At 36.8% G+C, this 25,145-nt stretch overlaps 4 protein-coding genes and 1 long non-coding RNA gene across 9 annotated transcripts in view; 1 reads left to right on the top strand and 4 right to left on the bottom strand.

Annotated features, from left to right (window-relative positions):
- Nucleotides 1-4,072: 4,072 nt before the first annotated feature.
- Nucleotides 4,073-6,716, bottom strand: LOC131540207 (uncharacterized). Of its 2 annotated transcripts, XR_009271215.1 has the most exons (4): nt 6,525-6,716; nt 6,040-6,103; nt 5,021-5,078; nt 4,073-4,783 (listed from the first exon to the last, which is right to left on the bottom strand). It is a non-coding gene; the product is annotated as an uncharacterized LOC131540207 (long non-coding RNA). The 2 variants fall into 2 exon arrangements; XR_009271214.1 differs by lacking the exon at nt 6,525-6,716 and having other exon boundaries at nt 6,040-6,249.
- A 2,881-nt stretch (nt 6,717-9,597) lies between these two features.
- On the bottom strand, nt 9,598-14,599 carry LOC131540552 (uncharacterized). The gene is made up of 6 exons (XM_058775561.1): nt 14,468-14,599; nt 14,257-14,301; nt 11,825-12,091; nt 11,079-11,330; nt 10,237-10,353; nt 9,598-9,827 (listed from the first exon to the last, which is right to left on the bottom strand). Exons 1-6 carry the CDS (start codon nt 14,496-14,498, stop codon nt 9,766-9,768), a joined length of 774 nt encoding a protein of 257 aa, XP_058631544.1. The 5' UTR covers nt 14,499-14,599; the 3' UTR covers nt 9,598-9,765.
- Nucleotides 14,600-14,733: 134 nt separating this feature from the next.
- Nucleotides 14,734-21,478, bottom strand: surf2 (surfeit 2). Its single transcript, XM_058775562.1, has 6 exons — nt 21,216-21,478; nt 20,959-21,110; nt 19,746-19,849; nt 19,448-19,654; nt 19,237-19,370; nt 14,734-14,964 (listed from the first exon to the last, which is right to left on the bottom strand). Exons 1-6 carry the CDS (start codon nt 21,288-21,290, stop codon nt 14,884-14,886), a joined length of 753 nt encoding a protein of 250 aa, XP_058631545.1. The 5' UTR covers nt 21,291-21,478; the 3' UTR covers nt 14,734-14,883.
- Nucleotides 21,479-21,663: 185 nt separating this feature from the next.
- Nucleotides 21,664-23,978, top strand: bbln (bublin coiled coil protein). 2 transcript variants are annotated; one of them, XM_058775564.1, is made up of 3 exons: nt 21,688-21,705; nt 21,854-21,942; nt 22,762-23,978. In XM_058775564.1, the coding sequence occupies exons 2-3, from the start codon at nt 21,864-21,866 to the stop codon at nt 22,953-22,955; spliced, it is 273 nt and encodes a 90-aa protein (XP_058631547.1). In that variant the 5' UTR covers nt 21,688-21,705; nt 21,854-21,863; the 3' UTR covers nt 22,956-23,978. The 2 variants fall into 2 exon arrangements, with proteins under 2 accessions (XP_058631546.1, XP_058631547.1); XM_058775563.1 differs by having other exon boundaries at nt 21,664-21,942.
- A 240-nt stretch (nt 23,979-24,218) lies between these two features.
- ciz1a (cdkn1a interacting zinc finger protein 1a) overlaps nt 24,219-25,145 on the bottom strand; it is a 22,701-nt gene continuing 21,774 nt past the window's right edge. For all 3 annotated transcript variants that reach the window (XM_058775553.1, XM_058775555.1, XM_058775554.1), the window contains exon 16: nt 24,219-25,145. This exon is cut by the window's right edge and continues 2,729 nt beyond it. The gene's annotated coding sequence lies outside the window, so the exon portion shown is untranslated.

The following is a 25,145-nucleotide window of genomic DNA, read 5'->3' as shown; positions in this document are numbered from 1 at the left end:
GGGGGTCCGTCGCTCCAGCACTAACTCACCACTAACATCATGCGTTTAACATTACCAATAAAACCTGTTTTCAGTATCTTCCACTGCTCTAAAAACCTTACTGACTGATGTTTTAGTGCATTTCCTGCAAATATGGGAAAAATAAAGGGTCTCAATTAAATATGTGTCACATGATTAGTGCAGATTGTCACATGACCAGATCAGAATCTTGAGAAGATGAAGACTGCATCAAAGTTACAAAACAAAAGGCTAGTAAAGTATGTTAACATAAAGATACGACAAAGAATTTTAGTACACATTATCTTTGAGGTGTCTAGAATTAATATATGAATTCACATATATTCAGTTTTGTTGAGTGTGGTCATAGAACATATTGATGGTCACAGTTGTGACTGCTGGGAAAACAGTGAATGTAGGTTTACATATAAATCCAGTTGCAGTTGTTAGTGAAGACTGCACTAAAATGTAAAACTAAATTAAAAGTTCAAATGTTACAAACAAGTTACAATACTGATGTTGTAATATTGGTAGCACTAACATAAATTTTTTATGATATATGTCACAAAATGTGTTTTCATTATTTGTGTGGTCTTCTGCGGTTCTGACCAATACAATTTAAAACCTCTCTGACTGGTATTTTTTTCTCATGTCTGCCCCTCTTTATACTGCTCTCTGTGGCTAAGATCAGTGGTTCCCAACTAAGTGCATAGATCCACTTCTAACTGTGATGTTCTATGATGGTCTAACTGTTCTATATCTGCATAAACCTGTAATAGATACCAAATTAAACTTAGTCTTATGATTACTTAAATCATGAGATTATTATTTTTAGACTGACTGTCTAGACTTGTCATATTCCAATGTTAACTCAGAACACAAGAATTAATGTTACACCTGGAAAGGAAGAAATGTTAGTAGTGATTAAGTATGATTAAGTTATTTAAAAATAATTAATATTAAAATTCCTTCACAACATGTTTAGCGCAAACTATTAATATGTTTTATGACTTTATTCTCTGTATGTAGGTGCTCTTCATGAGGCTTTGGAAACAAAGATCCTCAACTCCAACATCCTCCTCATCTACATACCTGCTGTAACATCCTCCTCCTCTTTATTACCCAGCAACATCAACCACATTTTCTTAACACTCAGTAACATCAGACAACTCCTAAACTTGCTACGCAAACAAGAGCAAGTAGTGCCTTTTAGAGAAGTTGTAAAAGAGGGGGCCACGGCCACGAAGACCACCTGCCGTGGCCTCCAGAGCTTCCAGCTCTGCCTTGGCTCGTTCTGTCTGTTCCGCTCTGGAGGTCCCCGTCCTGTCTTCCTGTCCATGTCTGTCCTGAGGGGCCTCCAGAGTACCCCCCTCTCCCTCCCTGGTGGTACTGTTGCAGCGCGGGTCGCGCCTTCCGGGAGGGGGGAGTTATGTCAGTCCACTGTTGTGTGTGTCTTGTGTTCCCACCTCTTGTGTCCTTATTTGGTCATGTTCCTGTCCTTGTTCAGTGTGATTATTAGTTCATTCTCGTCCAGCTGCGTTTGTCTAATTATGTCTAATTATCATGTGTATTTAGTTCCTGCCTGTTTAGTTAGATTTTGTCTGGTCTACTCGTTACTCCCCGGTGTTCCTGTGTGTCAGCCCTGCCTTTTCTTGCCCTGGCTTGTCTACATTAAAGACTATTACTTTGAAGTTCATCCTCATCTCCTCGTTCCTCCCTGCTGTGTGCACCGTGACAGTAATATTGTGAAATATTTTTACTATTTAAAATAACTGCTTTCTATTTGAATATATATTTAAAATGTAATCTATTGCTGATCAAAGCTACATTTTCAGCATCATTACTCCAGTTTTCAGTGTCACATGACCCCTCAGAAATCATTCTAATATACTGATTTGCTGCTCAAGAAACATTTACTATTATTAGTATCAATATTTAAAACAGTTGAGTATTTAGTAGATTTTTTCAGGATCCTTTGATGAATAGAAAGATCCAAAGATTAGCATTTATCACTATACCATTCAAAAGCTTGGAGTCAGTATAATTTTTTTTTTGGAATAAATTATAGAAATATAGAAGATGCTTCAAACTGATCAAAAGTGATGATATACATTTATAATGTTGCAAAAGATATGTTTTAGATAAATGCTATTCTTCTAAACTTTCTATTCATCAAAGAAGAAAAAAAATCTACTCTGATGTTGTCAACATGATAATAATAAATGTGTTTTGAGCAGCAAATGAGAATATTAGAAGGATTTCTAAAGGATCGTGTGACTGGAGTAATGATGCTAAAAGTCCAGCTTTGAAATCACAGGAATAAATTACATTTTACAATATATTCAAATAGAAAAGTTATTCTAAACAGTAAAAATATAAAAATGTTACTGTTTTTGCTCTACTTTGGATCAAATAAATGCAGGCATATCACATTATAACCTGACATTGATCCCTTTTTCTGGCCTGTCAGCAATATGCTGCTGCAAATTTGAAAAACCTTTTTGCAAGATGAGCCTACCTTCTGAGATGACATCATGACAGCCTGTATGAAGAGGGCAGGGTACATGGCAGGGTCTGGAAAGCACAGAAAAGGGCACAGTATGAAAACATTGCATTCACTGCAGTACGGTGTTCGTTTCTAATCAAAGAAAAGACCGAATGGATGCAAAAAGAAAAGACAACTGTAAAAAGTTTATTAATTAATTAATAACTTATATTATTAGATAAACAACCGAAAAGAAACAAAAAATGGAGCCTGGTCAGTTAAAAATGTAAAATATTTACAAATCTTTTATATTATCACGATATAATATAAATTATTTTAAAATCATTTTATCGATAAGCAATTTGCATTTTTAGACACCTTAACCTTCTCCCAAACCCAAACAAACGCATTTAATAACGAATATAAAACATATGAAACGTAATAGACAGAAATATGTAAGGAAATGACCATTTTAGTAATAGCATAGCATTACAAAAAAATATTTTGGGTCGCTAATCCCATTCCTACCTTTAAACCTAACTACAGCCATTTCTTACAGTAACGTAATGCTATAAATAAAAGCATGATGGACAGACAAGTGCAATCCCAATAATTTAGGTCTGTTCCTCGCAGTCGTATGAATTCAGAAGACTTGGATTACAGCGCACAAATAAAATTGATTCCTTTTGTAATTATGTGTATTACGTTTTTGGTGTGTTTTATGGTTCTATCGTCAGTCACAGCATGTTGGAGAAACGGCAACAAAATAAATATTTCATAAAAATGGTTGAATAATTACAGAAATGTTATTAATTTTAAGGGTTAGTCTTGATGAACATTTTATTATTCGAAAGGAGTTGACAGCAGAAATCACACAGAACAAACTGAAATTGTATTATTTCATATTAAGTAAATGAGTAAACGTAATTTAATAAATGCACTTGAAAACATTGCCTTGGTATGGCAACAAAAATAATAAAAATGTTAATGCCGCGATTGCAATATTCATAAGGATTTATGTTGTCAATAAGTTATTTCAGTATATGCAAACATAACCAGTAGGCTACGTTTACACTGTAAAAAATTTTGTTGTTGTTTCAACTTAAAAAAGTAAGTGTTCGTGCTGCCTTAAAATGTCAAGTTATGTGAACTTAAATTGTGAAGTTGTCTTAACTGACAATAAAGTTGACAGGACTTACAAAAACAAGTACAATAAACATTTAAGTTTTGTGAACTTAAATTGTTAAGTTGTCTTAACTAAGAATAAAGCTGAATAAACTAAAGTGCAATGAACAATATCAGTTTAATAAATTTAAAATGACAACTTGTCTTAACTGAGCATAAATCATCTGGATTTTATTTTTCCACTAAAACCAGTTCATTAACTGATACTTTAAACATACAGTAATGTACTGCATAAACAAAACAGCATAAAATACAGAGTAATGTCTGCATGAACAATACTGAATAAAGCATACAGTGCTGTACTGCATAAAACAAATGCACTGCATGAACAATACTGTACAAACATAAAGTAACGTCTCTGGCTTGCTCAGTTAGGGACACTTCATTTCTAGCGATTATTGCCGATTTCATTGCACAGATACTATTTAAACTAAACTGAGCTACACAATGACATCTCTGAACTCAATAATGAAATGACTTTAACTGAAAATTGAGTGTTTAATCTTATCATTATACATTACTGACACTCTGTCCTCCAATTTGATACTGTTAAGTGCTTTGACACAATCTGTATTGTTAAAAGCGCTATATAAATAAAGGTGACTTGACTTAATGTACATTAACAATAACACTGTATAAACAGAAAACAAGTGTCTAAAAATCAAACAAGATATTTTTATATTGAGTTACATATATTAGCACTGCATAAAGTACCACGTCAAGAATTGAACATTCATCGTTTTAAAACAACCAGAAATTCACCAGGCTAAATCATGAACAAAAAGGCACACATCATATACCTTTCAGTTAGGACACTACACAGTTTTGCGAAGTAGTCTATTTTTCAGTCCATGCACCAGAACACTGATCACCTCCAAGGTCAATGAAAATCTTTTGAATGACCTCAAATGTGTAGCGTAGTTTTTTGGGATAATCAATATTAAGCGCAAAAATCAGCCCGACTAGTAGAGCGGCAGCATGAGGGAGGTCTACGGCATCTCTCAGGGCAATCTGTTCCTCCAGCACCACGTAGTAGTCAAGGGCATCATCTCCATCAGGAATTATGAGAATGCCCACATCCATTCCTGCCGTCACATGGTCTTCAACGTCGGTTTCCTACAGTAAGTGTATTATCAAAATATTTACTCAATGTCAGTTATTTTATTGAAAGTGTATAACACAATTTTTAGCAGAAATATATGTAGTGAAAGTATCTTAATTCTGAGACCCTGCTTGCAAAATGCTTAAGTCTTGTTTGTATTTTACCGTTTTCTACATTAAATCATCCTACATAATGTAAGATTCTATGAAAATATTCTCAACAAACTACAGTTATATACAAACAAACCTTACCTATCAAGTCTACTGGATCCTCTTAGTCTGGACAGAAACAGGAAGATCAGGTGTAATTCTGCAAATAACAAAAAGACAAGAATTACAGAACTCGCATGTTAATAAAAATAAAAGCAAGGCAGATTGCAGAAATCTATTACATTTAACAGATAAACAATCCTCAGAGCCAAAACAAGCACACATGAATTACTAACAAACATGGCGAGGTTGCAGCGTTAAATTGAGAAAATATCAGAGGTTGCAGGTGTATTTTCAGTTCATCGTCTATAAAAATACATTATCTAACGTTACATCATTTGTCTCTAATCAATACAACTTATTTAAGCGGGAAAAAAAAATCGTTCCCCCAAAGTACCGATTGCAATATGAAGGCGTTAAATGGCTTACAAATAATTTTCATTCAAATGTGTAACGTTAGGACTATAGTTGGCCTACTCACCCAAAACTGACCAGGATGAAGCTCGAAGGCTCAGTTAACACATTTAAAAACAGGTTTCTGCTAACCCTAAAAGACTCATTTAACAGACAAACGACGCTGACATTTGAGGAAAAACTCAAGACTGGAGCAAGCACATGGTAGCGTGAAAGTGAGAAAATGGCGGTGGTTGCAAACAGACGTTCATCGTCTGAAGTCATGTAGAAAGAAAAAAAAAATCAGTAAATTAAATTTCTAATGATGGGATTGAATTTTTTAAAGCGAATTATTTTCCCACCGGATTCAGTTTTCAATATGAAAAGCATTACATGACTTTGCTTACAAAGTTCAAGTAATTTTTGAACGCGAAACTGGTTTAAGGCGTTGGCCTGGTTTATACTACAATTAGTTGACAAAATTGAATGTATTAAAACAATATCTTAGAAGTGAGTACAGAAGCACTCCAAATAATAAATGTCGTGACTCAATGAGAGATTAAAATCTATCTTTTAAGTAAAGTTATTTCACGTAGCGTATACTTTTCTGATATTCACAATGGCATTATCAGAGATGATAGACATTAAACAGATTTTGCATTACTCACCTTAAACTGACTAAGATGAAGGTCCACGGCTCAATTAACACGATGAAGAGCTGGTTTGTACTGTCTGCCAAAACAAATTTGAAAGATAACCGACGCAGGTATTTGAGGAGAAACTCCAGCAAGAACATCACAACGTTAAAGTGAGAAAATGGCGGTGCTACAGAAAGACTCTTCTGGCGTCATTAAGAAAAAAAAAATCTAATTTCTTACTTTTTTTTTTTTTTATCTAATCAATAGTACAATCAATTTGATCTAATTTGCCCATACAGTATTTCATTTTATAACATTTTAAATATGAAACTTGCAATATTTGGCTTACAATGGTCACATGATTTTCTTGTGAAACTGAATTAAGGCGGTGGTTGTTAAAATTATATATTAGGAGTGGCTACACAAACATTCTGAATATTAATGTTGTGGATCAATATGAGATTCAAATCTATTCGGTTAAACATTTTACATAAATTGACACTTGGCATTCCTACCTTAAATTAATCAAGATGACCCTCCGTAGTTTAATTAAAACAACAACAAAAAAACAAAACAAAACAGGTTGCAGCTGTCTGCAAAAACTTCTTATTCATTTTTTATTGGCGGCTTGCAATCACCAATTGAGCATTACCCATCTACACAATTGTAACTCATAAAGAGGCAGGTTTTAGAGGAGAACCTCAGGCGAGAACACCGCATCATTAAAGTGAGAAAATGGTGGTGGTGCTGCAGAAGGACGTTCATCCTCTGACGTCATCCGAAAATTATAGAAATTCCTACAACATATCATAATATAGCTTTAACATTACACTGATATTTACATTTTTGCAGTTCATGTACATTACTTTATAAATGGCATGCATAAAAATATATAAAATACATAAAATTAAAAAAAAATAGTTGATTGCATGCAAATACAATTTTAAAATGTATTGATATCATAAAATATTTATTAGTTTCCATTTGCACATATTTGTACTAGGCTATTTAAAGCTCAAATGTTTGAAGCAGTTATGTTAACTGATTTATCTGAGTTCAGTTGACTCATTCTTTTAAGTCTGATTAGTTCAGCCAAGAAAAACGTTGATATTGGAGTTCTCAACAAGTTCAATCCAGATAAGTTAACTTAACTCAAAATGTTAAGTTATGATAACTAATTGGCGCAATCATTTTTTTGCAGTGTAGTTTGCGCGGAGAGTGGAGCTCGGGACATGGAGGCACCAGCCAATCAATTGCATTTTTTTTTCAATGAAAACACCTTAAAATACGCCATATTTTTTGCCCATAAAGGTAAGAGTAATACATCATTCGGAACTGTAAAGGGTCTACTTTTATTTGTGTGCACTCACAATAGCAACAAAACGTCGTGCTTTTAAGAAAACAATGATGCGCTTTCTGCCGTCTCGGTCTTGAACAGGAGCGCTTCACAAAAATGAACCGAAAGTCAGCGAATTCATGCTCACAGGCATGATAAATATATCTATAGAAAGCTTTAAATCACTAATTAACAAAATAAATCAAATCGATAACAAAAACTCTTTCAATACCATATAATCCGTGAAGATGCACTTCTCTCTAAAGGCGTGTCTAATGAGGAGACGGTGAGTCAGGATCATCTTTGCAACACTGACACAGAAAACACTTATTAGTACATTCAAATATCTCCTTACTATTTCCCCCGGACACATTCAAGGTAATTACTTTTGCTGGGGCTTTGCAGAACTCTTCAGCTGCGCTGACGGCGCGCGCTCTGCTGCGGCGGGACTCTAAACACCGTCGAGACGCTCTTCACAGTCGCGGCACGGTCTCGTGTTGTTTCCACCAGCGCAGGAATTTTTCTCATCACTAATTGATGGATGTCTAAAATATAAAAATAAGGAGAAGCCTAAAACAGGCCCGAGGCCCTAGAGGCGTAAAAAGATCAGCTGAAATACAGGGCTCTAGCGTTCCCCTCGGTAGAAATCACGTTTCCCCCTCGGGGGGCCCTTGGAATCGTCCTAACTCCTGCCCCATAACAGGCAGGGTTAATCAGTGGCAAACAGGTATAACATGGGCGAGACAGAGTAAACTAAGACAAGCGTGGGTCGACGATCGGCGAACAGAATCCAAAGGGGCGAGACAGGAGAGGTAATCCAACAACGTGAGCGATAGTCCAGGCAGGGGAAAACACAATCCAGGCAAGGCAAGGCAAGGCAAGGCAAGGCAAGGCAAGGCAAGGCAAGGCAAGGCAAGGAAAACTAACGGGGCTCTGTAGGGCAGCGATAATGCATACAATACTCGGCACCGGGGAAGAGAAGGTCCAGGGTTGAAATAAGGTATGTGATCAGTGTGTGCGTAGGATCAGGTGTGCGGGTGATTGGTGCAATGACTGATTGGTGACAGCTGTGATCAGTAATGGATGATGAGAAATGTAATTAGATGGTGAAGTGCCAGAGTCCATGTGATAAGCGGGTGACCTCTAGTGGTGAGTGAACGGAAGTGCAGACCAGATTCGTGACAAGTATATTGTTTGCACGTTTATTTACATTAAAGGCAAAATAACTGAAATAATAAGAGCACAAGTGTAGATCTGGAACTTCTTTAAGTCTGTCTAAATATCATGTAGTAATTGCAATGTCTTCTGGTCCATATCCTTTCCTTAGGAAGGTGTGCTGGACACTGATTAATGTGACATAAAAATACTATACATTTTTATATATTTTGCTATTGTATTGTGGAGTGACACTTCCATAAACGTTTCTATGCTCCTCTGATTATGTAATGGTAAATATTACAATATCATAGCACAACAACAGTGATCAGCAATAATACTCACAATAAAAATAATAAGGTCATATAGATCATAACACAGTCTCGGAGGTAAGAAGTGGATTATCCTTCATCTGAGATGTTTGTCTTTCTTCCTGATTAAATGTGAGGCAAATGTTGGATCACAATAATTAGGAACCACAGTTCCACAAATCCTTCACTGGATTGGGATCTTCTCTTGTATTCTGGACAGCAAGGGCAGTGACTGTAACATCGAGTGTATTTTGCAGTATTAAACACATATTTATACAGATTTCATCAGGCTCTGAAAATTCTTCAAAAAGAACACAAAGAATGGCCTTTTATGCATTTATCTTTTTAATGACCCTGTTCATTTATTTATAAAATATAAGCATCTAGCAGTCTTTTTACATAATGTGTAATATGACAGTTTTATTAAAACAGTGAATTAAATAAATGTCAATAAAATAAATAATAATCATAATAAATTATATTTACTATTATTTATTATTATTGATATTAAGTAAATTTCATTTATAATAACAATAATATAAGAATAATGATGATAATAATAATAATAGTTAGCAATACTACTTAAATTACATTGATAATAAAAATATAACAAATATTAATACATAGTTTATTATTATTAAATATTTTTACAACAATGATAATTATATATTATAATAAATAATAATTATTATGTAAAATCGTTTTGTTATTAAATAAATGTATTATTATAATAATAATATTACATAGTAGTAGTAATATTATTAATAATAGTAATTATCAGTCAGACATTAATAAAAGTGAATACAATTCTGCAGAGTCTACAGAAAAAAGAAAACAAAGTGTAAATATGTTATTCTTACATATAACAAGGATATTCTAATGCACATCATTCATAAACAGATGTAAAACTAAATAATTATTAATGTGAGATAAACAGAGACTCATGAGGCAGAATCATGTAGATTGTCCGTCCTCTCTGTAACAGCACACAGGATCATTTTCCCCATCAGGCCGAGCTGTAACACACACACACACACAAACTTTAAATATTTATCTATGCTGCCTCATGTTATACTGTACAAAGACAATAAAAGGGCAAAAATATAACAGATGCATCTGTTGCATGAGCATGTGACTGTAATTTTACACGAGTAATCAAGATACTAACACAACAGCATCTCCACATACTGTACTGTGCCTCTGCCAATCATTTGAGGACTGTGTTGATGTGCAGTGTAACATCCTGAAGCATCTAAAGCAGCTGAGTGCTGATGTATAAGTATTAAATATTATACATACTCATTTAAGGAAACACAGTCTAAGCATAGACCGTGAGAGTGTGTGTTACATGTGACCTCTGCGCTTCAGATATCATGAATAAGCTCAAACAGCTTTTAGATGAATGCTAAAGCAGTGAGATCTGACCGTGAGATCTGCAGCATCTGAGCGCCAGCATGACGGACGCCAGCAGATACGGACAAACCGCCAGCAGAAAACTGAGCAGCTTGAGAACCGAGAGCGACGCTTCTGAACCAGACAGACCTGAACACACACACACACACACACACACACACACAAGTCAGCTCTCTTTAAAAAAAATAACACTTTTACTCATCAAGGATGCATTAAATTGATCAAAGTAGACATTTATAATGTTAGAAAAGATTTCTGTTTCAAATAAATGCTGTTGTTTTGAACTTTCTATTCATCTGTGAATCCTGAAAAATAAAATGCATCACAGTTTCCACAAAAATATTGTGCAGCACAACTGTTTTCAACATAATAATAATCAGAAATGTTTCTTGAGCAGCAAATCAGCATATTATTATGATTTCTGAAGATCATGTGACACTGAAGACTGCAGTAATGATGCTGAAAATACAGCTGCGCATCACAGAAATAAATTACAGTTTAACACATATTCACAGAGAATTGAAATTATAATAATATAGGATGAAATATAATTTCATAGAAATTAAAATATATAAAATTTATATATATATATAAATATATATATATAGAATAGAAAAAGAATGGAGCAAGCTAGTGTTAGAGGCTTTTTTTGCTTTTGTGAATTGTATAATAAATAAAAAGCATCACGCATGATAAACACACATGCACGAGAAAAGAGAGACAGAAAAAAATGTTTTAAAAAAAGAAAAGAAAAAATGCAAGCTATTGCTAAACGACAGACAGCCGTACTAGTCACATTAGCAGATCTTTTCATAATCTGTCTGATAGGTTATTGTGATATTTGTGTGTGAGACCTGTGGTCAGTGTGACAGCATCACTCATGTCTGATCTCAGCGGGTCCGGTCTGGTTTCTCCTCTGCAGCTGTAATTGCCCGTGTGAGACGCGTCTGGTGTGACAGTGATCTCTCTCTCAGTGTGAACGGGAACGACTGAAGCGTCTTTAAACCAGATGAACGTCCAATTAGTGTTTCCACTGGGCTGAATGTCACAGGTCAGAGTCACGGTGTTTCCAGCGGCCGTTACACTCACTAACGCCTTCGGCCTCTCTGGAAACACACACAACATACTGATGAAATACACACATTTAAACATAATTATATATATATATATATATATATATATATACCCCATAACGGTGTAATTATGAAGATGTTAAAAATTCACTAAAAATATTAAAATGTGCGTACAAACATGCAAATCTATCTCTTTCTGTGTGTGTGTAATATTATTTATAATATATTATTTTTACCAGTATTTTTTAACCAGCTTTCATAGGCTCTTAAAAAGTGTGTTGTTTTAGTATCACTGATAAAAATTATATATGCAAATATTTCAGATATATTCACAATTTTCACATATTTTATTGTGTATATAGATAGTAAATAATGTATGCCTTGGCAAGCTAAAATTAAGTTATATATATATTATTTTTAAGTAACTTTTGATCTTTTTTTTCCAAATGGATGCAGCTTTAGTTAACAACAATAACGCTGTTTAGCAGTGTTGTCCGGTCAGATGATGGATGTCTCCGGTCACTCACGGATGACGGTGAGATTGACAGCATTACTCCAGAAGGAGAATCGTGGCCAGTGTTCGAAGGACCCGTAACATCTGTACGAGCAGCTGTGCGACTTCTGAACGTCTGCAATGATGAACTGGTTGTGCTGAGATCGATGAACTTCAGCAGCATCACAGAACCATCTGAAGGTCACATTGAGCTCCAGCAGGACACAGGTGAGGATCACGGAGCCGCCGAGGAACGTCAGGGGCCCGTCAGGGGCCACGCTCAGCACCGGCTTCAGCTTCTCTGAGAACAACAGTATGTTTTGAGGCAAAAAGTATGGTTTGAACAGTGATACTCAATGAAATTTGAGGTCAAAAACATATTTAGTTTTAACCTTCACAAAATATACTTCAAAATACATTTCAGGGGCAAGAAAATACATTTCCAGTCATACATTTAATCTAATTGGAAATGTGGATGGAACCCAAATCAAAATTCTAGATTTAGAATGATGTAGTAATGTTGATTTCTGTAAAGTATTTTTCTTGATTAATTTTTGATGAAAGTTTTTCTTCAAATGTGACAAATGTTATTGTATTTTTGTGAATTGAAATACATGGAGGGAAATATATTTTTTAAGGCTTTTAAAAATGCATGTTCATAATTTTTTACAAAAATGGCCAAAAATCTATTGGAAGAAAACATTTGTATAAATACATTGCCCTCCAAAAGTATTGGAACAGTGAGGCCAATTCCTTTATTTTTGCTGTAGACTAAAAACATTTGGGTTTGACATCAAAAGATGAATATGAGACGAGAGATTAACATTTCAGCTTTTATTTACAGGTGTTTTCATCTGGATCTGATACACAACTTACAAGATATCACCTTTTGTTTGAACCCACCCATTTTTCATGTTACCAAAAGTATTGGAACATGTGACTGACAGGTGTGTTTTGTTGTCCTGGTGTGTCCTATTAATTGATTATTCAAACAATAAATAGCACTGAATGTCTGCGCTCAGTTTCAGATCCATGCAGACTGCATTTACAGTTAGTTAGACGTGTAACCGACATGCAAACCAGAGAGGTGTCTATGGGTGAAAAACGAGCTGAGAGAAGATGAAAAATCAATCAAACCATTGCACAAACACTGGAAATAGCAAGTACAACCATCTGGAATCTCCTGAGGTAGAAAGAAACCACTGGTGTACTAAGTATCACACCTCGAACGGGTAGATCAAGGAAAACATCAGCAGTTGACGACAGAAACATTGTGACAGCTGTAAGGAAAGACCCTAAAACAACTGTTAGTGACATCAGCACCAACCTCCAGCGGGCAGGAGTGAAGGTCTCACAGTCTACTCTACAAGCTCATCTGAAACACAGTGTACACCGGTGTACATTATAGTACACATTATACAGGTAATGTAATGGCTTGGGCTTTCATCGCTTCTTCTGGGACAGGCTCAATAATCTTCATTAATGATGTAACACATGACGGCAGCAGCACAATTAACTCAGAAGTCTTCAGAAATATTTTGTCTGACAATTTACAGAAAGATGCAACCAAACTGATTGGGAGATCCTTCATCATGCAGCAAGATAATGACCCAAAACATAGTGCCAAAACAACAAAGGAGTTCATCAGGGCAAGAAGTGGAAGGTTTTAGACTGGCCACTTAAACCCTGTAGAGTATGCCTTTTACCTGCTAAAGAAGAGACTGAAGGGAGTAACCCCCCAACACTGAAAGAGGCTGCGGTGAAAGCCTGGAAAAGTTTGGTGATGTCAATGGGTCACAGACTTGATGCAGTTATTGAAAGCAAAGGATTTGCAACTAAATATTAAGTCTTATTCACTTTAATCTAGTTTAAGTCAATCTGTTCCGATACTTTTGCTCACATGAAAAATGGGTGGGTTTAAACGAAAGGTGATATCTTCGAAGTTGTGTGCCAGATCCAGATAAGAATACCTGGAAATAAAAGCTGAAATGCTGATCTCTCGTCTCATATTCATCTTTTGATGTCAAACCCAGATGTTTTCAGTCTACAGCAACAATAAAGGAATTGGCCTCACTGTTACAATACTTTCGGAGGGCACTGTATATGTTTTGGACATTTTTATTTATTTATTTTTTTAATGGGATGACTTGTAATTAAAGTGGTTTTAGAACCAACTGCAGTGTTATTTTAGTAGTGTATTTATTATTAGTTTGAATAATTTTTATACTTATATTTTAATTAGTTTTTAATTTTTAAAATATTACTACATAGTCTTTATTATTTTTTGTTTAAATTCTAGTTTATTTTAGTACATCAAGTTCACCTAAATGAAAATGAGAAAGGCTTCCATTGGAACTAGCCAAATTAATATAAATACATTATATTTTATTTCAAGTAACAAGAAAGTTTAAGGTTTTAGTTTACTATAATAGCCCTGTAAATGAGATATGAAGGCATCTCACTCACCTTGTGTTTGTCCTGAGCAGACGTGTGAAATTAAAGACAGAGAAACTAAAGACAGAAGAAAAACTCAAAATCAACCTGAGCATCTCAATATCTGTCCAACAGTGCAATTCAGAAAATATGGATCTAAACACACAGAATTCCCACTTTAACTGTAATACAGGCATCATTATGTCAATCACTCATATAAAGAAGCATTATTAGACAAACTCACAGAGCAATAGATGAAGTGACCTGAGCTCCATATTGACAGATGATTCAATAATGCAGCGTGTGTTAATGTGTGCGAGCTGAGGACGCTGAGCCTCAGAAAACAGCCTTTCACAACTGCAAACTCAAGTACATTTTACCCAGGAACAGGAAAGGGAAGTACAAAAATATTGCATGTTGCTAGGATGAACAAAACTTTGGCCAAAGTGAACAGCACACACAGGAAAAGAGAGAGAGAATTTTTTTTTTTTAATAAAAACTATAGCAGTATCTCAATGACAGTAAAATAAGACTGCTACGATATAAATCTGCATTAAGAGTGCTGTCAAACAGTTACAGGCATCTTTACGTATGAAAATCCCTTTATTCGAATCCAGAAACAATGACAGTGAAAAAGGTTTCCATGAGTTACAAACTTTATTATTTTCCATTGACTTTGCCAACATGTTTAAAACCCTTCTTCTTCTTCTTAAACTTCTTAGTAAATCCAGCAGACTGAACCTGAAAAACGAGAGGGAAAACACATTAAAGCCTAAAAACATGATGTCACTGGATTTCTCAAGGGATGCAGTTAATTCAGGCAAGGCAAGTTCATTTATAGTCTTAGTCTTTTATTTATATAGCACCATATCATTACAATGTTCATTTTCCAAGGTGCTTTACAATCCAAAGATAAAATGAAATACCAACAAAAAGAAAACAATATAATCCTAAAACACAGTTAAAAGAAGAAAATGGACAAAGTGGGTGCGGATCTAATGTGCTGAGGTAAGCTATTCAAGGCTACCTCGAACGCTCTATCACCCCTATGTTTCAGTCTAGATCTTGGCACCTTTAGTCGAATTTGATTCGCTGACCTAAGAGATCAGGAGGGCTCATGAATTGAAATAAGGTCAGAAAGATATGTAGGAGCATATTTATGAACAGACTGATAAACAAATATAAGTACTTTAAAATCAATCCTATATCTAACAGGCAGCCGATGGAGGGAGGCAAGTGCTGGCGTAATGTGCTCCCGCTTATGTGTGCGCGTCAATAACCTCCCAGCAGAGTTCTGTACTAACTGCCATCATGAAAGGACAGAATGACTGAGACCTAGATAAAGTGAATTACAATAGTCCAGCCGTGGTAAAATTAAAGCATGAATAATCTTTTTTGTGTCCATAAAATTAAGAAATGACTTGATTTTTGAGATTTGACGAAGACGGAAAAAGCAAGACCTAAAAATTGAATTAACTTGCTTATCCATTTTAAGGTGACTATCTGTAATATAGCCCAAATTTTTAACATGTGGTTTCAGATCAAACTTAAATTGAGAGAACTTTGCTTTTAAAGTGATTGAGGAGGATGCTGGACCAAACACAATCTCAGTTTTCGATTCATAAAGGTGCAAGAAATTTGTAGATATCCAATTGGTTAAGTCTTTCAAACAGGCTGCCAAGACCTAGAAATCATTTATATCTACTTTTTTTATTTTTTATGGCAAGTAGATTTGAATATCATCTGCAAAGCAATGGAAGGAAATTCCGTGTTTCCTAAAAAATATTCCCCAACGGATGCATATAAAGAGAAAATAAAATGGGAGCAAGGATAGAACCTTGTGGGACTCCACAGGTAAGCTTCCCTACAGATGAAGTGTGGTTTGCAATATTAACTGCACAACATCTGTTATGCAAGTAAGATGCAAACCATTTCAGAACATCACCCCGTAGGCCCACATAGTGCTCTAGACGAGAAATGGGAATGAAATGATTAACTATCAAACGCTGCTGTCCTGCAAAACGCACTTTAGTTTCCACTCTCCGCACAAACGATTATGCACCTAACAGCGCACATTTATCTAGGTTAAATGTTTAAACTAACATTGTGATATGCTTGAACTGTTTTATATCTATAGATTTTAATTTAAGTAAGTTGTGATGATTTGAGAAAAGGCTAAACTGATCAAACATGGGATATGATCAAGTCTGGCCGCTTGGTCATTACTTTAAAAAACAAAAACTTACATTTGCTCAACTTACAAATGCTCCAAAAAAGACAGGCTTGGGTCGGACACGGGCCGGTAATTCTGATAAACTATAGGACAAGGGCCGGGCTAGGGCCTATATTTGAGGCCTGTGCTATACTCCCCGCGTACCCTTGTCTCGCCAGTGTTTCACACACACGAAGACCAGCTCCCCTCCTCTGCTGCAAGCGGCTTGGTCTCTTTCTGCACTTCCGAGGAGGACGTCACCGAAGACATCACCACCGATGACTCCGGTGACACCTCAGCACTAGCCAACAGGGTGTATGCCGTGGCCGGTCAGGCCGGATCAGCGCTGCATACGATGGCAATGTTTCAGGTGTTCCAGGCCAAGCTTCTCCGCAGTATGGACAAGTCCGGCCAACAGCACCAGGAGGCTTTCAAGGAGCTGCGCACAGTGACAGAACTGGCTCAAGGAGGTCTCAGGTCACACTCTCTTTACAAGATGGCTCGTCGCCTCCTCCTTTGGGTGCAGAACAAACTCCTCTTGTTAAGGGCGGTTCATGTGCCGGGCAGTCTGACCCTTGGAGCAGATATGCTGTCCAGAGGCAATGTTGCTCCAGAAGAATGGGCTCCACATCCTCAAACGGTTCTGAAAATCTGGTCTGTCTCCAAGGAGGCAGAGGTCGACTTCAGAGGCGACACGCTCTGGCCCACGATTGGCCTAGTGCTCGCCTGTACGCCTCCCCCCCCGATCGCCCTGATCCCTGTTCGTTAGCCGGGTCAGGAGACCTCAGCAGCAGCCCCGTGGCCCATTCCACTGAGGAGGGACCTTCTCTCACAGGCGTAAGGCATGATTTGGCATCCCCGGTGTAGCATATTTGCTTTATGAGATGAACATAATTAATCATAACGGGTTATCAATTATATATCCATCTTCAGGAATTAGCTGTAGTATTAATAGTACAATAAAATGATTAGTTCGTCCGCAGTACAGACCCTTCTATTGACTCTAAGGAAAATTATTCCTCTGGCCACGACAAATAATTTCCTTACTGAAGCATTGCTCCGAGCATTGTAGCAAGACCGGACGTTAAAGTGACTTCGTTCTGAGAGCAGCAGACACAGACAACCAAGTGTGAATACATATGGATGTTTATTAAACTACACTACAGGGGAACATGCAACATCGAACTAGACACAGACATAAAACATAGATGCCAACGCAAGGAGGGAGAGAGAGAGAGAGAGAGAGAGAGAGAGAGAGAGAGAGAGAGAGAGAGAGAGAGAGAGATCGCGTGCAAGAGACAGGATTTTAACATCAGCTAACTACACCCTGTTAAGAACCATCAGATAATCACATCACCTTAATTAAAAGGGGTCGAAGCCTAGAAGCGCATCTAGATAGTTAACAAGCGGTTACTTGCATGGGTTTCGTGGGTGCTGAGTAAAGCATCCTGGTGCATGTATAATGCGTAGATTCCTGATTCCTTTAGGAGTGAAAGCTTCGTCATCCCAGCCATGGCTTGATTAGTCCGAAGTGAATTGACAAAGTTACTGAACTTAAAATTGCCAGAAGATCGGACTCGTGAGGTTTCCAAGGTGGTAAGTGTGTCTCCAGGGCACCGAAGGTAAAGAGAACAGCACCTTTTGGTGTGTGAGAAGTTTTATCTGGTTTCCCTGTAACACCCATTTTGGTTAGTTTGACCAATAACAAGGCTCATAGTTTCAGCGGGAAAGTGTTCCTTTGTCCCACTTAACACCTCATTTGGAAATCGTGGAGACAGACAACTGGTCTAGTCCCTGGCATGGGGGTCACCCAGTCGATCGGCAGAAACGAACTGATTGTTAAGTTCTTGACGTGCGCCTGGAGGCTGAACCCTCCTCGTCTTCAGACGGTGCCATTATGGGACTTGTCAATAGTCCTAAGGGCCCTGAGAGGCCCCCTTTTGAGCTGCTCAGTTCGGCTGACTTTTGGCCCCTATGGCTTAAAACAGCCCTCCTCCTAGCTCTGGCGTCGGTTAAGTGAGTGGACGACTTGCAAGCGCTGTCAGTCAGCACTTCTTGTCTTGAGTTTGGACCTAACAACAGTAAAGTCGTCCTAAAACCAATACACGGATATGTCCCTAAGGTGCTCTAAACTCCGTTCACAGCCCAGGTAATTACCCTCTTGGTGCTCCCCGTTGCAGAAGGCGAGCAGGGTCCCAATCTACCCTGTCCAGTGAGGGTATTGAGAGTGTATCTAGAGCACTCTAGCCTTTTCAGACAGTCAGAGTAGCTCTTCGTTTGCTTCGGAGGCCACCACAAAGGGCTGCTGGTTAGAAAGCAAAGACTCACCCGCTGGATAGAGATACAATAGCCTTGGCTTACGCCTCAGAAGGCTTACAATGTCCCATAGGTGCGAGGGCCCACTCCACAAGAGGAATGGCCTCCTCCTGGGTGTGGTCCAGTGAGATTTCTATTAGTGACATTTGAGCTAGTCATATTTGTGGCTCTCAGCTATTAGCTTGAGGCACAATGTGCTAATGTTCTTAGGAGTCCTTATCTGAGTGCTCTGAGACTGGGCTCGCAGAGCAGAGCAGACGGCATGATTGGAGACTGTTCGATAGGAAGCGCTCTGGCTACTGACCTAACCTCAGTTCCCTGAGATAAATGAAATTTGTTAATGTTTTAGTCAGTTATAATAACACTAATATGTGACACTGAATTCACTGCGTGTAAATCAAATATATATATGAATGCTCATTTTTAATGATTAAGCTGTCATTTAACTTTCATTATCACAGCAAACATGATTCAGTCACACTCACCTTTTTGCGTTTCTGCATCTGGTTTTCTACTTCCATTTCAGACACATCTTCATCATCATCGGTCTGAAAATCATCTTCCTCAGCATCATTGACGTTCTGCTCATCGTCTGGCTCCTTCGCGGTGAACACAGACGCTGCAGAGAGACACGGCTGATGTTAGCGATCAGCGGCAGCTGCGATCAGCTCATTATTAATAAAGAGCGTTACTGACGTGGGTAAAGATCGGACATGCTGTCCGAGGAGTCGCTGTCCTCGCCGCCGCTCGAGCTTGGGGTCCAGACGCCGCTGTCCTGCTTCCTGCTGGCTCGTCGCTCACTTCCTGCGGCCCGACCCTCACTTCCTGCAGCCTCTTTGGGTCTCTTCTTCTGCTTGAGCTGCACAGGAACGAACTCCACGCCCTGCCGGACACACTCCTCATCTGACCCCAACAACACAAGTGATATAACACAAGTAACAGTAAGGTCATGCAGAGCTGTGATGGGTCAAACAAACGTGGCTGTGTGACTTACACTGCTCCAGAGCCCTCCTGTAGCGTCTGCCGCTGACGTGTCGCAGAACATGCTGCGGCACACGGTTGATGTGACGTAACGTGAGCTTGCAGAAGAGATGATCTCTGACCAAAAACACAAATGCGAATATATGAATATGAAATCAAAACTCAAGAATCAAAACTTTCTGGTCTTACTGTGCCAGGGTTATTATCTGGAACTAGAACTATTAAAACATTTTTGATCATTGAAATAAAGCTGAAATAAAATCAAATATAAATATTAGATGAAAAACTAGAAATGTTGTCTTGCTAACTAACTAAAACAAGCTTTAAAATCGATAACTTGAAATAAACCAAGACTGAATTAAAAAGAAATGACACCTAAATCTATTTATTTATAAAGCACTATTAAAACAACAGAGCATTGACCGAAGGAACATGCACCGAAACGGGTCACTGTAAACAGAGCTGCTTTTGACAGGGTAAAAAGGGTGTTTTACACTACCATTGAGAAATTTTAACCGAAGTATGTTATAGGCTTTTCATTAAGACCCTAAAGAATCATATCAACTTGTGGAAAATGGGCATCTAATGACCCCTTACAGTTAGTTACAGTAGTGTACTGTAGTATAGTGTACTGTAGTGTAGTGTAGAGTAGTGTACTGTAGTGTAGTATAGTGTACTGTAGTACAATGCCGTTTAGAGTAGTGTAGTATAGTGTACTGTAGTATAGTGTACTGTAGTGTAGAGTAGTGTACTGTAGTGCAGTGTAGAGTAGTGTACTGTAGTATAGTATAGTGTACTGTAGTACAGTGCAATGTAGTGTAGAGTAGTGTACTGTAGTGTAGTATAGTGTACTGTAGTACAGTGAAACGTAGTGTAGTGTACTGTAGTATAGTATAGTGCAGTATACTGTAGTATAGTATAGTGTACTGTAGAGTAGTGTACTGTAGTATACTATAGTGCAGTATACTGTAGTATAGTATAGTGTGGTGTAGCGTAGAGTAGTGTACTGTAGTATAGCATAGTGCAGTATACTGTAGTATAGTATAGTGTCGAGTAGTGTACTGTTGTATAGTATAGTGCAGTATACTGTAGTATAGCATAGTGTAGTATAGTATAGTGCAGTATACTGTAGTGTAGGGTAGTGTCCTGTAGTATAGTATAGTATAGTGTGGTGTAGTGTAGTGTAGTGTAGTGTAGTATAGTATAGTGCAGTGTAGTGTACTCACGGCTGTTTAGTGCTGCTGACTATGTGCGGCTCGTACTGACTGTAGTCGAACTCGTCCTGAGCGCGGAGTTTCTTGTATTTGTTCCCCGCGATGAAGCGCTGCAGCTCGGCGAGGCTGCAGGGAAACTCGTGCGCGTTCAGAGAGCAGCGGATCTGACAGATTCCACACAAATAACATTCAAAAACACGCTGTCACTTCAGCTCTTCATAGTGATCATAAGAACAGCCGAAATATGAGTTTGGTGTCATAATTCTGACCTTCTTCGACTCTGTGAGCTGAAAGCAAGGATGCTTCCGTAGAAACGATCTCAAATCTTCAGGTAAATCCTCCATGACAGCAAAAATAAAATATTGACGAACTAAATCTATATGAGGAAACCCTGTTATTGTAATTATTACCGCAACAACGCTGGAAGAAACACACTAAACCTCAAACTAAGAGGATAAACGCCTCTGTTTTGGTGCATACACGCTGCGCAGCGCGACGTTTCAAAATCCACAGCGTGACGTCATATAAACACGACGCAGACGTAGGACCAAAGACTGTCCAGCGAAATGCCAGAAACTATCATTTTTAAAGCAGCGGAGTCGTAAGAGATTTTAAAGTCGTCTCGAAATTGTTATATTGACTCTTATATGATGAGTATTTAGAATAATGAAATATTTGGAGCTGAGACAGCAGGGGGGGGGTTATATTTCTGATGAGGCGCGTTACTGGACGCTCGTGACAGTCAGCTGATCCTGAGCTGTTCATCTCTTATAATCACCTTTCACGTTCAGTCTGATATATTGTGTACTTTTATTAAACACACATGTAGCATATTCATATAGACAGTGTATATTATATGTTTTTGTTTCTGCGTGTGGTTATAATAATTTGATTTTAATTAATAAAGACTTTTAAAGATGTCTGGACCGAACGGAGATCCTGATGTTTCAGTTGATGATGGAATCGTTGAGGATGAAGATGAAGTCAATGAAGAAGGTATTAATGCGTTTAATTAAAGATGCATTCTCATTTCTCTGCAGTCATCTCATTACTGTAATATCCGGATGTTTTACTTTCGAATTAGCTTGAAATTCTATTTGTTCTCAATTATGATTTTAATATTTTCTGTGTGTGTATATATATATATATACGTAAGTTACATACATTTTCCAATTATATATTTTATTACATTCTTATGAGTCACTCCTCAAATTAATACAATTATATTGTAAAAATAAAATTCAGTACAAATTTTTATTATTAATTATATAAAAATATACTTGTTCATATTTTTATTGATAACAATATTTTTATGTTTATTAACAATGCTAAAATATAATAGAAATTATTTATAAATACTTATAATTATCATGATTAACATATTATAACTTTTATATAAAGATTGTATTATATTTTTAGTGCATTATTCATTATATTTACTTAAATATATAATTGTTTATTAGTATTTATTGAGTTATATATTACAAATTATTATTTATTAGTATTTATATACGTTCCTTATATTATTATATAATTTCATATAGTTATTTCATCATTCTATTGCATTAAAAATTTTTATTATTAATTACTAATTATGTCTGAATAAAATTAAAATGTATTATAATGTGAAAATAATACCAATACTAATATAACATCGTATAACATATACATGTGCAGTGATATAAAAACTATTGAAACACTGAAGTCAGAATTAATATCTGAATCACGCTGTATTAGGTTCAAGAGTCGTTTGTAAGAATAAACGTGGTGTGATGATGAAGAGCGAGGTTTGATGTCTGACCGCTGTTTACTCAGAATACGCAGCGATCGACTCCATGCTGGACCAGATCAACTCCTGCCTGGACGACATCGAGGAGAGAAACGAGGCTCTGAACGGAAAGCTGCACGAGCTGCTGGAGTCCAACAGACAGGCTCGGAGAGACTTCGGAGGACAGCCGCATCCTCCTCATCCTCCTCCAGATGAAGAGCCAGAGTCCACTGAAGACTAGAGGAACAAACCCGGCTGCTCAGCGCACCAGTAGTGTAGAATATGTGTGGAACTGTCTAAACTGTGCTGTATTAGATTAAAGCCTCTAACGGCTTATTACTTTCATATGATATGCAATATGAATATGTGACAGAGTTATTATAGTGAACTATAAATATAAAAGCTTTAGGCGTGCAACAATACAGTTAGTCCACGGTTCAATACGTACCTCGGGTTTTAACCACGGTTTTCGGTTCTGATGGCTTGGCACACCACAAGTGTTTTTTTGCAACAAATGAACAACAAAAAACTTTTCCTGTACACTGGAAAAAGCGTGGATTATTATATTTCCGCTTAACATTTCTTTTGAGAGAGGTATTATTTTTCAGATTTTTACCCAAAATAGGATGGATTGGCCGTTATTGAGCGCTATAAACATGTGCGTTTCATTCATACTGGACACCAGAGGGCGCTCTCGCCAGGAAATCCACATGCATCACAGAAGTAACAGAACTGATGATGTTCCAGGAAATCCCTAATATGCATAAAGCGATCGCTGTAACTGAATACAGATATAATGTTAAACATTTTGAATAATGATATACTTTCTCTTTTGTTGGACAACAGGTTTGTTATTACAAGGGAAGATGCTCGGAGTGTGTTTCTTTTTCAAATGTGTGAAATTTGAAACGTGTGAAACGCAACAAATTCTGAGAGAAATAAAACACAGGGATATTATTTAAATGCAAAAAAAAAAAAACGCAATTCATAAGCGTGTATTGAACCGTGGATGTTGTACCGAACGGTTCGATATTATATTGAGAATTGTGACATCCCTAAAAAGCATAAAACATTTGTTACTTGAAATAAATTATACTTGAAATAAGATCAAATCTAAAAATCATTACCTACTTGCCAAGGCATCATTTCACATTTAAATTGTTTAACTTGATTTGCTAAAATAACCAAAATATAAATAACAAACTATACAGACATTAAACGAAACGGACAAAAAAAAAAAAAAAAAATTGAAAAACAAACAAAATTACTAAAAACTTTAACTCAAAATGAAAAGGGAAAATATTACAAATAAATAAACTTTAAACAGAAAATATTAAAATATTTTAAAAATATACAAAAATGAATAAATTCAAAATATTAAAAGCTATATTAGCATCTCAATGATAATAACACTGATACGGGAAAACTATTTTAAATAAAATGATCAAGGATGTAAACATGTTTTTCTGTCAAGTTGTAAAGTTTATAAATAATCCAAAAGTCCTCATAATCATCAAATATTTTAATAGAAATTAAAATGAGCCAAATGCAGCAAACAAACATTGGAAAAACATGAAGCTCAGCAGCTATAAAACACTGGTTCTGTTCAGTTTGTCAGCTGTTGAATAAAAACTGGATATGAAACATGGCTCTGATCTGACTGTTGGGTTTATGATTAGCTTGCCTTAAAGTCCTCCTCTTTCAAAACACATCATCTGCTCAGAATCAGAATCAGCAGTCCATGATGGAGCTCCACAACAGCCAAATCAGTCCTCAATCAGCCATTAAAGACGAACATTCAACATCTCCTGCTGAAGACCAGTTTAAACCAGCCTGAAGTGGTTTGCTGGTCTCAGCTGGTTTAAGCTGGTCTTGCTAACCTGGCTACTGGGAACCAGTTTGATGGCTGGTTTTCTAAAAAAAAAACTGGATGGTTGGTTTTCTTCCATAAGAAACATGAAAAATTCAATTTCCAACATTATTCTGGCAATGACAAATCAAACGAAGCAGCAGCAGCAGCAGCAGCGGTAATCACTGCATTACACTGTAATCTGAATACAGTATGGAAACGATTTCAAAATGAGTTCCAGATCTGATCACATGCATATCTTCCTTTCAAAGAGAACAGGACTTGCTCACATTTCACCCCAAAACCAAATAATAATAATAATAATTATTATTACATATATATACGCTTATACAAAGTATTTATGCATCTAGGTTGTATTGTTACACTGCCTGTGATTAAAAATACAGCATTACAGTAATAAAAAAAAAAAAAAGTTGAATGAGAAAAAAAAAAAAGTAAAAATGTGTTTAATTGTCATGCATGTAAATAATGTGACAATGCGAGAAAAAATCTTTATGGTCCAACAATTGCAAAAAAAACAAACAAAACCCACAATTGGCTTCATTTTCTGAGATGTCTGTT

Source organism: Onychostoma macrolepis, chromosome 05 (genome assembly GCF_012432095.1).
Source record: "Onychostoma macrolepis isolate SWU-2019 chromosome 05, ASM1243209v1, whole genome shotgun sequence".
Taxonomy (NCBI): Eukaryota; Metazoa; Chordata; class Actinopteri; order Cypriniformes; family Cyprinidae; genus Onychostoma; species Onychostoma macrolepis.
The sequence above is the reverse complement of the archived record's forward strand: the minus strand, read 5'-3'. Positions and strand labels throughout refer to the sequence as shown.